At 39.8% G+C, this 13,583-nt stretch overlaps 1 protein-coding gene across 4 annotated transcripts in view; it reads right to left on the bottom strand.

The window, feature by feature from the left end:
* SIN3A (SIN3 transcription regulator family member A) overlaps positions 1 to 13,583 on the bottom strand; it is a 62,175-nt gene that overhangs the window by 7,414 nt on the left and 41,178 nt on the right. For all 4 annotated transcript variants that reach the window (XM_054565424.1, XM_054565440.1, XM_054565445.1 and 1 more), the window contains 5 exons: positions 13,000 to 13,573; positions 10,369 to 10,538; positions 6,962 to 7,135; positions 2,161 to 2,253; positions 929 to 1,023 (listed from right to left, as the gene is read on the bottom strand). In XM_054565424.1, the coding sequence (XP_054421399.1) occupies positions 929 to 1,023; positions 2,161 to 2,253; positions 6,962 to 7,135; positions 10,369 to 10,538; positions 13,000 to 13,573 (1,106 nt within the window). The remainder of the gene's footprint in view (positions 1 to 928; positions 1,024 to 2,160; positions 2,254 to 6,961; positions 7,136 to 10,368; positions 10,539 to 12,999; positions 13,574 to 13,583) is intronic.

Below are 13,583 nucleotides of genomic sequence, written 5' to 3' on the forward strand. Positions count from 1 at the left end.
ACACAGTAGGCTTAAGAATGCAATCCTTTGCGACGCCTGCTTACAAGGCTGTCCCTTGGGATCCTGGGAGAGTTTCCACTATTCCCTGTAATGGTAAGAGTGGTTCACTATATGTAAACCACTGTATGTAAACTGTTTACACATAATATATGGTTTAAGCTGAAAATGTGCTTTCCTTCTGGAAATTTGGAATTTTGGTACATGTTAGGCAGAGGGTGCCTACACAACTAGCATCCAATATAAAACCATGGCACTGAGAGAGAACCTAATAAGCTTCCTTGGCAGACAGCATTTCAAACAGGTTTTCACAATTCATTGCTGGAGGAATTCAGAGCACCCTGTGTAACTCCAATGGTAGAGGCCTCTGGAAAGCTTTCATCTGGCTTCCTCTGACTTTTCTCACAGGTGCCTTTTCCCTCTGCTAATTTAGCTTTGTGCCCTTTTACACATTCTTATGAGATGTAAGGGAAGTAAGTCATTGCTGATTCTCTAAAACTCTCACTTCCCTGATACTGTAGCATGAACTCCAAGTAGGCTTCTGGTTTAACAGCAACACAAACCTTGATTAGTGTCCTCAGCAGGCAGAACAATGAATAGAACAAGTAAAAACGAAGAATCTGACGCCAGCCAGTGTGGCTCAATTGGTTGAGCACTGTCACTCAAACCTAACAGTCGCAGGTTTGGCTCTGGTTGGTGTACATGCCTGGGTTGCAGGATCAGGCCCCAGGGCGCATATGGAAGGCAACCAATCGATGTTTCCCTCTCGTATTGATGTTTCTTATCTTCCTCCCTCCCTTCCCTTCTCTTTAAAAATCAAAAACAAACAAACAAAAAACCCCAACCAAGATTCTCACAGTCATTTAATTCTCTATTGCTCAATCGTGCACAACTGTATCCTGCCAACTGATTCATGATTTGGTGCACTCACCTTGGGAGAAATACTGGTTTCCGTGCCAGATGCTCACGAAGCTCAGGAGAGGTAGTATCAGAATTCATGTAACGCTCCACATAGTCTGACCAGCGCTAGGATTTTAAGCATAAAATAGGGGTGAGACAAGAGCACAAAACCTGAATTCCATCCTCATCAGCAAATTCTATGACTAAAATGTCTGTGATCCCTAAAATTTCAAGAGAAAAAAATCTGTTCCCATAATAAAATGCTTGTTACTTGGTATTAAAACAGCTTAAGAAGTCTATTAGATCAGCAATTTTCAACTTTTTTCATCTCATAAACTACTATAATTTTCTGGCACACCAAAAACATGTGTATTTTTGCTGATCTGATAGAAAAAATAGGCATAACTTTGATTCATTCACACCAAAAGGCTATCAGTGTGTTGGCTGTTGTGGGTTTTGTATTTTGACAGTCTAAGGGGAAAAAAGGTTGGTGCCCCTAAATAAACAGTCAGGTATTGGATGTTTTAAAAACTCTTGCAGCACACCAGTTGAAAATTGCTCTGTTAGATGGCAAAACCCAAAGTTTCTCTGAGATACTTAAAAATTATTAGAAGTCTACATGTGTAGAAGATGGCTCACTGACAAGTTTTATTTCCTCACAGAGCATTTAAAAAATTTTTTTCAGAGCACTTTTATGAACAAATATTGGTGCAAATGTTTGAAAATCACTATCTTTTACATTAAAATCTGGATTTCTGGCATCTCTTTAAAAATATTTAATGATTTGGTAACCATGAGCCAATATACCCACAGAACAGTCTCCCCTTCCACTGATCCCAAACCTCATATGTAGCTTGCGTCTCTCATTAACATTACCAGTTAGACCCAGTTCTGACAGCCAACTCACTCTGTCTACTCTGGGGGGCAGAGATCTCCTGGTCTTTCATCTAATCCGACAAAAAGAAAAACGTGACACAAAGAGTCAAGATGAGACCAGGCAGATGGCACTTCATTTGCTTTTTCTTATACTTTTGGGGAAAAAAGGGAAGGTGCCAACCATGAGGCCCCCCTCAGGTGATTGAGTTACTGAGAGTTAGATGAGACTGACATCAACCCCAAATAGCTACCACCTGGCAGCTATGATTTGTGTTTTAAGCATCAGGTCCTGACCCCTAACGAGGCCTTCTAGAAAACAGTCAAAGGGCAGTCTCTCAGGACATGACAGCTCCCCTCAGCACAGTCTCTGAAATATACTTGTCATACCTCTGCTTCTACAGGGTCATCTGAGTTCTCCTCTTCTGTGTCCAAAAGCTCAATGGTCAGCTGAACCTGGCCTTGGCTCTGAATGAACATAAGCTGCAAATAAGAAACCTGAGTGTAAACAAAAGGCCATCTCCAAAGCTATAGCCTGGTTTTTCAAGGATTGGGAGGTAATAAAGTCATATCACTCTGCTCCAATGGAAGAGATAAGGAAGACACTCAAAAGCTTAGGAGGCAGGTGTTAAAAAGGTAAAGGTTTCATCTTGCTACAAGCAAATGAAATGTTAGTGCAAAAAGCACCATTTTATGTTTCATACTTCTTGAATTAGCTAGAATAATCAATGTCAGTAAGAGTGCTTTAAGCCAGAACCATAAAATGTCAAAGTGATTTCACTTCATAATCTCAATTCTAGGACTTAATACAAAGATGTAAACAAGTCTACAGTGTTTAAAGATTATCTGACTAAGAACACAAATATTGACGTGCTAAGAAGTGATCTGATGTAATGGTATCAGTCACAATGGAAGTTCTTCAAATTCTCATATTTAAAAGCAATACACTAAGAGAGGCAAAAGTCAGTCATGTTTTGCACAAAAACTATTAAATGCTTGGTGGCACATGGATCTCCCCTTCCAAAACGCTAGGACTAGGACATTGAGAAATGCCCTTATCCTAAGGGCTTGTTGCAGACAAGGTTACAATCCACATCACATGGAAGTAGCTCACTGCTTAGAAGAAAACTTGAGAATCATTTATTCCAACGTCCATGGTTTACACAGGAAAAAAAACTAAGTCAGAGAGTTCTGGCTTCTCAAACGTACATAGTCAGTAAGCACACATGACCAGACCAGAAGCCGGTTATGGTTCCTGGTGGTGTTCTGCAGAAGCTTAAAAAATTCCTAATATACCCACAAATAACAAACAGTTCCAAAACAGATTAAAAAATACAAACAAAAACAAAAGTCCTGCTAAACCCCCTAACCATAGGATGACCTGGAGTATCTAAAGAAATCACCCTTCAAAGTGATATTGAATAGACTGTCTACACTCCACATGCTTAAAAATGAACTCAATTTCACCCCAATGGTCTCCTCCACCCACTGCCTGTCTTTTTAGACCTTTCAGCCTGTGTTCACCAAGCTCTCTCACCTCTGTAACCACTTCCATGTCTTCATGAGCTTCACTATTAGACGGGCCCCATCCACCACCCAAATTTGGTAACTGCTTCCAGCAGTAAGCATGCCTCCGAATCCTCTGTTCCTTCTTACTCAGTACTACCAAACCAATCTTCCTGAAAACTCAAACCCAGTGGGATATTTAGTCCTTAATAATGCCTTACTGCTCACCAACCACAAGAAAAGCCAAACCACTTACTCAGTGTGGCTCTAAAGATTCTCTACTACATTTGGACCCCCTGTCTACATGCCTCCTCCACCAATATCCTTCCTATACTTCATTTATTCACCACACAGACACCAAATGTCTACTACTTAGCAGACAGAGGCACACTCAAAAGAGTTTCTTTTTTTGTTCTCCATGTTCTCCAAACATGGTTTCTTGTTTGGAGATCAATTTAGTAAAGGAAACATAAATGTGAACCACTAGGTTTATATCAATTATAACTACATAACTACAAAGGTACTATTTTAAGAGATATGAGCAATATGCTATAATTCCTCCGCAGTGAGCTAAGAAAGATTTCACTTCCCTGAAGTGACCCTCAGCTGGGCACTGAAAGATATAGGAAAAGATCCATCAATTTTAGAGAAATTATGACAGGGACATACTGTATTTTAATAAGTACGTAAAAAATAACTACACCCCAACCTGGCTGGTGTGGTTCAGTGGACTGAGCACCAGCCTGCGAACCAAAAGTTCGCCAGTCAGATTCCCAGTCAGGGCACATGCCTACGTTGCAGGCATGTGAGAAGCAACCTATCAGTGTACTGTATTTTGCTGTGTATAATGCATACTTATTTGCTCAAACTTCTGAGGGAAAAATAAGGATGCACATTATACATGGGCAGTAGTAGACTGTGCGTGAGCATTATGCACAGGGGCACATTATACATGGCAAAATACGGTAGCCATCACACATCAATGTTTCTTTCCTTCCCTCCCTTCCTCTCTCTAAAAATAAATAAAATCTTTAAAAAAAACAACAACCAACAAAACCATACCCCTCTTCCCCTCAGTAAGGTTAAAGATATGAACAAGCAATACACAGAAGAGGAAAGAAAAGGGCAGCAGTAGGAAACACAGAAATGTGAATTCAAATAATATAAAGAAGTCTGATAATACCAAACTGACTAAGGAAATCAATGCTCTTATGAAAGTGCACACTGGTACAGCATAACATTTGGAAGAGTGAAATAACAAAACCCATTAAAATTTAAAATATGCAAACCCTTTGACCAAGTAATTTCACTTGTTTGTCTCTATCCTAGACAAATACTAACACATGAACACAAGGACACAAGCACTGGGTTAGCCAAAAAGTCCATTTAGTTTTCTCCGTAAAATAAAAGATACATTTTTCATTGTCACCAATAACTTCATTGATTTGGATATTGAGTATGCTGGCAATCTCCTGCTATTGGCTTCTAGTGGGTAGAGGCCAGGGGTGCTGCTAAGCATCTTCTAACGCATAAGACAGCTCCACAACAAAGAATTATTTGGTCAAAATGTCTATAGTACCAAGAAACTTTGCAAACCACTTTTGACACCTTTGCAACAATCATAGCATCTTCTCCATATACTGCACAAACCTTTTGCATTTCAGTTGCATTTTTACTTTTCTTGAAATAATAAAGCGTAATATGCTGAAAATGTTACATACGTTCTTCCATCTTCAACATTAAAATACATGGAACATACACGACAAAGTCAATTGGTCAATTTTTGATACACAAAAATTCACCAATTTTGATAAGGTTTTTTTGGTTTTTTTTAAATGCACACTGTTATGGCAGCTGTCACAATACTATCTAACAAAGTTGTTTCTAATGAAGTTAAAGACGACTAAGCACTACTAGAGCCACCGTACTGAAGAACCTAAATGAATTTTTTGGCCAACCTAATATGAGATAATGCTGTTCAATGTAGCACCCTTTGCAACAGCAAAAAAGTGGAAATAAATGTCCATAAGAGAATGATTAAGAATGACACTGTAGTTGAAAAACTGAAGTGGATCGATATAAACCAAAATAGAGCAATTCTAAGACATATTAAGTGAAAAAAGCAGGATGTAAAATATGCAGTCTAATATTTATTTCTACATATACATACATATGTGTGTAAATGCACAGAAGAGGGTCTCAATGGACATACAGACAGCTAAAAATGCCTGATTTTAAAAAATCAGTGTGGAATGTACATAGGAAAATTAAGGAGGGTGGAGGCAGCAGCAGGGGATTTGAAGGGCCACCTATACTTAGCACTGATATATTAAATTTTATTCTCTATATAAACATTTTAAAGAAGAGGATCACTGTGGTGACACAATTTTCCTGGTTACAAAGCCTTTGTCCTCTACCTATGTCCTCTACCATTCCGACAACTATTCTTATCTACAGGGTGAAATCTGTCCATTCCTTCACAGGCCCTTGCCATAATTTAATACCAGTTAACTCATTAAGGGTTGGGGATGCTAATTCTGTTTCACCATGGACACTAACACACAATAAGATCACAACAAACATTTATAGGTTTAAAGCCTTGAAAAGCTTAGGAAATCTCTTCTGTAGTGGGGAAGTCCTCAGGTATGAGGACATCAGATCTGAGGACTGAACTAAGAAATTTGTTTCCTGTTCTTTGATTCTAAATTAACCAAACATTACAGGTGATGAATTTGAAATGAAAACAGCTGAACGTATAAGCATACAACAAAGTGAAAAATTTGGGGTCAGATCATTAATACATGGAACATACACAACGAAGTCAAACTATTACTTAAGTTGCTCTCCGCTCGGCCAACCACAAACCTTGTTCTGGGCTATCTGATCCTGTCCTTCTGGTGTGAACACATACCGGCTTTGCTCAACTATACACATTTATTACATAGCTGCAATAATAGTACACATACTTTTGTATCCTTTTATTTGCTTCAATATTTTTGTAATTTATGATTAACTTTTAAGGGTTCCAAAATATGCCATCCAGTATTCACATAACAAGCTGCCATTAACCACTCCCATAGTGAGTTGGATATTTAGGCTGTTTCCAGAGATATGCTTTGCAAATTAGCTATTACAATGGTGGGAAACTGGAAACAACCCAGGTGTCAAACAAGACAGGCATGAAATATCAAATAGTCACAAGATGCTGAAGACTCAGAGGTATTGTTAACTGAACAAATTAACTTACAGAACACTTTGCTCAATAGAATCTCTTTCAAAATATACATACGCATAGAAAAGTCTAGAAATGTCATCAATGATTATTTCTGGGAAGAACTGGAGGCAATTTTTCTTTTCTCTGCATTTCATATCTTTTTTACAATGATAAAGGATTATATTTTTAAACATCTTAAAACAATACACTTACAAAGCACTATCATATGAAAAAATGTTCAGGAAAAAAGAACGCAAAATTGTATAAAATCATATAAAACAAATAATTTTTTTTAAAGGCAAGAAAGACTGTCCTTGGAAGACTTTACTTCCCTTTTTTCCATATTTTGTATTTCCTTCAGTAGAATAACTGGGTCAAAGAACCCCAGTCTGTATTAGACTTCTGGCAGAAACAGTCCTAACATCTTACACTGTCACCGGAACAGTCCTTCACTACATGAGTAACTCTCACCTTAAAGCAGTTCTCATCTGACATGAGCTGCTCGGCCTTCCGCTGATATGCTGACTCCAAGAGACTCCTCGAAGTCTGTGTGTTCAGCTGGCCTCCAGTGGCCCCATTATTGTTTTCTGCCAGGTAAAGGTCAGTCACCTGTACACAGATCTCATCGCTCACGATGTGCTGCAGCTGGAATCAAGCAAAAGCACGTCAACAATAAACCAAGAAAATACTTCTCTCTGTTACACAACCAACTTTACTTTGACAGTTCCAGTCACTCAGCTCAAAAAGGTTTTTAGGAATTGGTAATTTTAAAAAATAAGTCACACACTTTTTATTTTGTTGGAGAATAACTAAGCCAAAATCTTCAACCATGTCACTGGTCCATAAGTAAAACTTTAACATCTATTTAAAAACAAAACCAAAGGCAATGGTTATCAATATGCTGCTTTCTTAAAGTTCTAAGAAACTTAAAAAAAAAATTTTTATATGAAAGATAATTCCCGTGGCTTTCTATTTTTATGGCGCTTCTTTACCATTTATAATTTGCTTTCACACATATTCTCATTTGATCCGTGCAACAATCCTCGGAAAAGTCGGGAGAAGGGTGTCCTGTTATATGAGACAACTTTGTGTGTTAGATAAGAAAACTCATTGTGTACCAAGGTGAAGAAGGTGGCCCTAAGAGAACCACGAAATCAAGGATCCATGTGTATACCCTCGGCAAAGTCTGAAACTCATTAGGTATTTAAGAAAGTGATGCTGAACTAACTGCCGAGGCTCTCAGCTCAGGGAGCAGAGTTAGGACTAATATTCAAGCTTCCTGACTCCTAGGGCCAATATTCTATAACGCACCACCTCTTTTCTACATCTTAAAGTATGGTACTTAAACTGTATATGTTAATTAACTCATTTTCAAAACAGGTCAGTCACAATTGACTACTGGTAACTTTGTGACTGTCTTATTAAATTATCTGATGACTAGAAAGTTGAATCTCTGTTTCCATTTCCATGAATCATGAGGATATTTCTATAGTGAAATAAAAATTCCCTCAATTCAAACTACCCATTAAATGTCAGAGAATGTATTAAACAAAATACAAGCAGAAAGCAAAAAGTTAACTGCAGTATCAATTTGTCTATTTTAAAATTCTCGTAACCACTAAGCCATTCTATTTTTAGAAAGATGTTCTTTTTAAAGTGCTAATAACTGTAACAATGACTTATCTTTGATATTTAAAAGTCTTAAATCACATGTGTATTTGTAGATAAACGGACAGAGTGCAAGGTCAGAGGGTGAGTGACTTGATGGTGGCAGAAAAAGCAGCAACTGGAGGTGATTAAATACATTACAATTAGTCCAGACAATGGATTCTAATGGATCATTAAAATAATGCTTTTGACACCTTGATAACAGAGAAAAGTTTAAGAGAGTGTTTCAGAGAGAACCAAAGTAGTATACAGAAAGTATACCCAAAGAATGGTCTCTGCCATGTAGATACTTGTGCTTCGTACCTTATTAAAGTAGCCCAGGTCACTAACTCCCTGCCCATACTTCTCTTCTTGGATATCTGGTCCCTTCTAGAGTCTTTGAACAAGGCAGCACTAAAATACAGGAAGAACTAGGCAACTCCACCCCCAAGCCAGAATAGATCCTCATTCCTGCTAATCTGAAATGATACAATGAGTGTCCTTGGTAAACAGAGGAGCATCTGGATGGAAATATGAGGTAATGTTTGGGTCAGAGGCACTGCCATGGAAAGCCAAAGCCTGGGTTGGAGGGGAAGATCCAATGTTCACCTGCAGAGAGAACCACAAGAATGAAGCAGATGTCCAGAAAGAAGGCATGCAGGCAAAGGAAAAACTATACCAGTCCAATCCCTTTGTGGCCTGGGTATATAGTGAGTTCTGTACTAGATGTCTATGAGACCACCTATTGTATTCTTAAAATAAACCCCTCTTAAACTAGCCTGTAAATGATAAGATACATGTATGAACTGATCTTGAAATATATGTTTTACCTCCAGTCAGCAATGAACTCTGGGAGAATGCCAACTGAGACGAGGTAAATGGGAGAAGAGATGCTTCCAGTTGAGGAGTTAAGATGAGAACCATAGAGATACATTTAAAAAATACTGAGTCTGGGTTTCTGGATGAAACCTGTTTCCATAAAAAAAAGACTAAACATTCTGTCTTACTGACTCAAAATCACAACCAGGTGCTTCTAGTAAATGGACAAATTATATCTATTGTTAATAAAACCAACCTCGGCTTATAAAAAGTTTTATTATAAAGTTGTTGTGCTGGCAGTATGAAGACATTACTCATAGTTGTAGTAGCAGCAAACCTGTAAGCAGAAACAAGCACAGGGCCACTTTTAGGGGATTTTAACAGGGATTAGTATCTCAAAAATTGTGACCATAGCTAATTGTATCCATGCAATGACTTCCGCCTGTCACCATACAGACCCCTTAAGGGAAGGCCTAATAATTTCTTCAACTTTCAGGAAAAAAAACTGCCTGCCTGATGACTTTTGTGAAGATACCAGAAGTCAGGTATGTGACACATTCTTCCCTGACTCTGAGACTATGCTCTGAGAGGGATGCAGAGCCATGCACGTTTTCAAGTTCAAGGCAAAAGCAGGAGTACTCTACAAAGGGTTCCATACTTTACCTCAAGAAAACACTTGAGCAACAAACTTTTCTTTCCATAGTGGCAGTTGGGACTCTAGAATTAGAATTTCCTTTTTATAAGTTTTCATTTTAAAGAAAGTAGTGCAGCAACTACAGACTTCCTTCGGAAGTTCAGAATTCAAGGCAAAGAAATCGACACCTGACCACTGCATGCTATTTCCTATGAACTTAACATTTCTGTCTAGAACAGCAAACACAGTTACAAATTCCAAGGGTGCAAGAGGAACAAACCACAAAAACAACCACAAACCTAACTCAGAGGGAATCTCAGATAATGAGGTGGGTAGTGTATTATAAAAGATGATATATGAAACCTTTCCTGTAAAAAGGGCTTCAAATATTAAATGAGGAAAATATATAGAATTACCAACACCTATGAAAGAGAAAAGGTTACAGCTGAGAGCTCACCCCTGGCCGACGAGGGCAGAGCTGGACCAGGGGGGCAAAGAGCAGACTCAGGACCAATGCTGGCTCAACAGGCAGCCAGAATGAAAGGAGCCAAACAGATCTAAGGCAGGCTAATCCAACTGTGAGGGACACTGGGAAAAGCAGAGGAGTCAATTACATGCTGAAGTGCTGCCACTTTGTTAACAAGAGACATCACACAGTGCTTTTACTTCCTCTCCCCTCTATAGAAGCCTTTTTACATAAGCTTCATTATAAACCCTTTCTCTGTGCCTGGCCCACCTTTGGGTAAAGACATCTTCCCTCACCCGCCCTTGCTGTCACCTGTCTGACGATGCTCTGGATGAGCTTGTCCATGGTGAAGGCAATGTAGGCATGAATGGTGAACATCTCTCGCAGTGAATCTTCATATTGTGATGAGTCGATGTTGCCATCCAGGAGGCTACGCACCATATCGAGGAAAGCTGGATAATAATCCTCTACATCGACATCCACTGTGGGAGAGATGGGACAGGTAAGATCTTTCCCAGCAGAAGATCAGGAGAGCGGGCAGAGCAGGTCCCAGAGCTGGCCTAAGGAGCACTGAAAGAACCCTAGGTTCTTTTACAAACATGCTCCTCAATCTGCAGAGATCCAGTATGACAGGGGCTACAATCAGCAGTGCTATCAGAGGACAGTGACTCTGCAATACCACCCGCAGATTCTACCACTGTGACCATGCCAGAAAGACACTTATTGACAGGTAGGCTAGATTCTGCATGATAACGAGCAAAACATCCTAGGAAAGCCGTTTCTTCAAAAAGTTGTTGGCTTCCCTGCTGAGAGAAACCTGCTTCCCCCTGCTTACAAAGAGCATTCCTCACGATTCACTTGCTCACAAAGCTACTTCCAGGAAACAAAGGAGCAGATGAGAAAAGGCAGACACAGTAACATTTTAGCACTGGAAAACCTCTCAGAAACAGAAAAAAAGGTGAGCAAATTAAGTCCTCTATGAATAATGAAGTTATCTGCATTTGCCAAAGTCCTTTTGTTTAAAAATGAATTCCCAATGCTGTACTTCACGAACTGCATGAAATGATCTGCACATGAATCACTTCTGCCAATAGCTGGAATCTCATGAGTTGTTACAGAGACGTTGGCAACTAGCAGATGAAACGATGAAAGGAGTCTACTTGAAGTTTACTAAAATAGGACTCATTTATTTACATAAGGCTTAAGAACAGGAATGAGGGGGCTATTGGGGTGTTGGTTGTGTTTTCCTTGATCCAGGTAGTCGTTAGCAAGGTGTGTTCACTTTGTAAAAATTCACTGAGCTATACAATTCAGATTTGTGTACTTTTCAGTACATGTGTTGCACTTTCAAAAAAAAAGCTCACTAAAATGATGGAACTTTTTGTTACTGACACTTAGTTACCAGTTTATAAAGTTTGTACAGGGCCAAAAAGGCTAGGGACAAAAAGGCTAAGAGCAAATGCTGACTCCATTTCCATTTATCTGGACTGTGACAGACTCAATCAAGACAGACAAAACAGGACAATTACTGTTTAAAAACAGGAACTGGCTTGAGTTTCATCAGAGCATCACTGTGTTCAGATCACAGCATAGACATGAGCTGTCCTAGAGCCATAAAAAAATACCGTTGTGCCTGGCTGGTGTGGCTCAGTGGACTGGGCACCCGCCTGCGAACTGAAAGATTGTTGGCTTGATTCCCAGTCAGGGCATATGCCTGGATTAAGGGCCAGGTGGTGTGAAAGACAACCAACTGATGTTTCTCTCCCTCCCATCCCCTCTAAAAATAATCAATAAAATCTTAAAAGAAATAAATAAATACTGTTCTGCCAGAATAAAGCTATGAGTGCAATGAGCTATGATTGGTGAGACTGGCATTGTCACTCAAGACCAAACTAGGTAAGTCTCAAACCAAGGTTAAGTCAGTGGTCAAGCCAGGATTAGGCCATTTTCCCATTCCTATCCAAGCAGATGAAATCATCACACTGAGGTCCAAAAGTTGTCTCTCTCATGCTAGAATTAATATAGGTAAAGATTTTTAGAATTAATTACCAGGGTCATTTAGCACTTCAACATATTGAAGGCTAGGGCCACAAATGGGCTGCTTATATCAGTAACAGGTTAAAAAAAAAAAAAAAAAAAAGGTAATTTGTTCCACAGATTAGCTATTTCCTCAAGTGCACTGAAAGAAGAGTTCAAGAAAAAGTTTTTGGCTCACAGCTCAAGTATTTAATTTATGAACTGAATGCTATCCAGCAGTAGGTGGCACAGAATTACTTAAAGCACATCTTTGATTCCTTAACCTTTACTTTCCTTTTCCTGAGTTCTCTATCTTCATTCCTGTTCTGCCTATTCTGCTGTCTCACACTGTCTCTTGAGTTCTAATCTCCTTTCCAATCCCCTCTCTAGTTATTAGAATGAGCCATGAACCCCATCTCTGGTTAAGAAGTCCTGCCCAAGCACATTAGAAAATCCACATCAGTCTTAAGTATGAACTAAGAATGTAGTTCTGTCACGGAGTGGAACCAACTGTGTGCCATTTCATCCTTCTGTCCTTTAAAACCCCTTTGCAATAATAACCCAGAGATCTGCTATTTGGGAAACTGATCACAACTGATACCTCCTTCCCTGGTTGTCCGCAGTACTAGCTACTGAGTGTCCACGATCCAAGCACTACACAGGGTGGTTTGCGTACTTTCTCCAATTCTCCCAACAACCCCACAAAGTAATAAGTAGCACCTCCATTTTAAAGGGAAACAGGTTCAGACAGTTTAAGTAAGGTCACACAACCAGAAAGCTGCAGAGAGCATCTGAACCCCCCCCCGCCCCCACCCTGAGGCCTGTGTGTGCTCCATGTATAAAAGGAGGCAGTTCCAAGTCTAACTAAGTCCCGTCCCAAGTTCACCAACCCCACATCCCCTGTGAACCAGCAGTTTTGGCACTCACTAGGTTCTTTGAGACGCAGCTGGATGGCAGGACTGTCGCTCTTGTCTCGCTTTATGCCCAGCACTTCCCGCTCCCACTCCCTCTCTCGGTTTTCTTCTTCAATCTGCCGTTCTGCTTGGGAGCAAATCCGCAGAAGCCTCAAGCAGAGAATCTGGTGCAACCGCATAAAGATGTACCAGTTGTTATTAACATAGAAGAGGTTGTATACTTCATCCATCCCTCTTAGCTTCTGCGCTGTTGTGTTACTGAACAGTAGTTTGGACTTAGGGGGACTGCCCCCAACACCATTGTGCTTCTTAGACGCCCCTGTGGCTTCATCTACATCCATCTCTTCTTCTTCTTCTTCTTCTACATCCGAGAGATCACCCCTCTGAGCAAAGAGCAGATCTGGAATGAAGTGATGCATGATCTGCTTGATTTTGTACTTGTCCTCTTTCTGAATGCCTGCCTGTCTCTTCACATGATGGATAATCAAGGCAGCAGCGTCCTCCAAAATCTGCTTGTCTTCATAGGCCAGTGAGAGGTGTGGGCCAGCAGGTACACCAGCATTTTCTTCTGTAGCTTGCTCTTGCCTCTACGAGGAG

Source organism: Pteronotus mesoamericanus, unplaced genomic scaffold, assembly GCF_021234165.1.
Source record: "Pteronotus mesoamericanus isolate MK-2021 breed Mesoamerican mustached bat unplaced genomic scaffold, CSHL_Meso_final contig_100, whole genome shotgun sequence".
NCBI classification, from domain to species: Eukaryota; Metazoa; Chordata; class Mammalia; order Chiroptera; family Mormoopidae; genus Pteronotus; species Pteronotus mesoamericanus.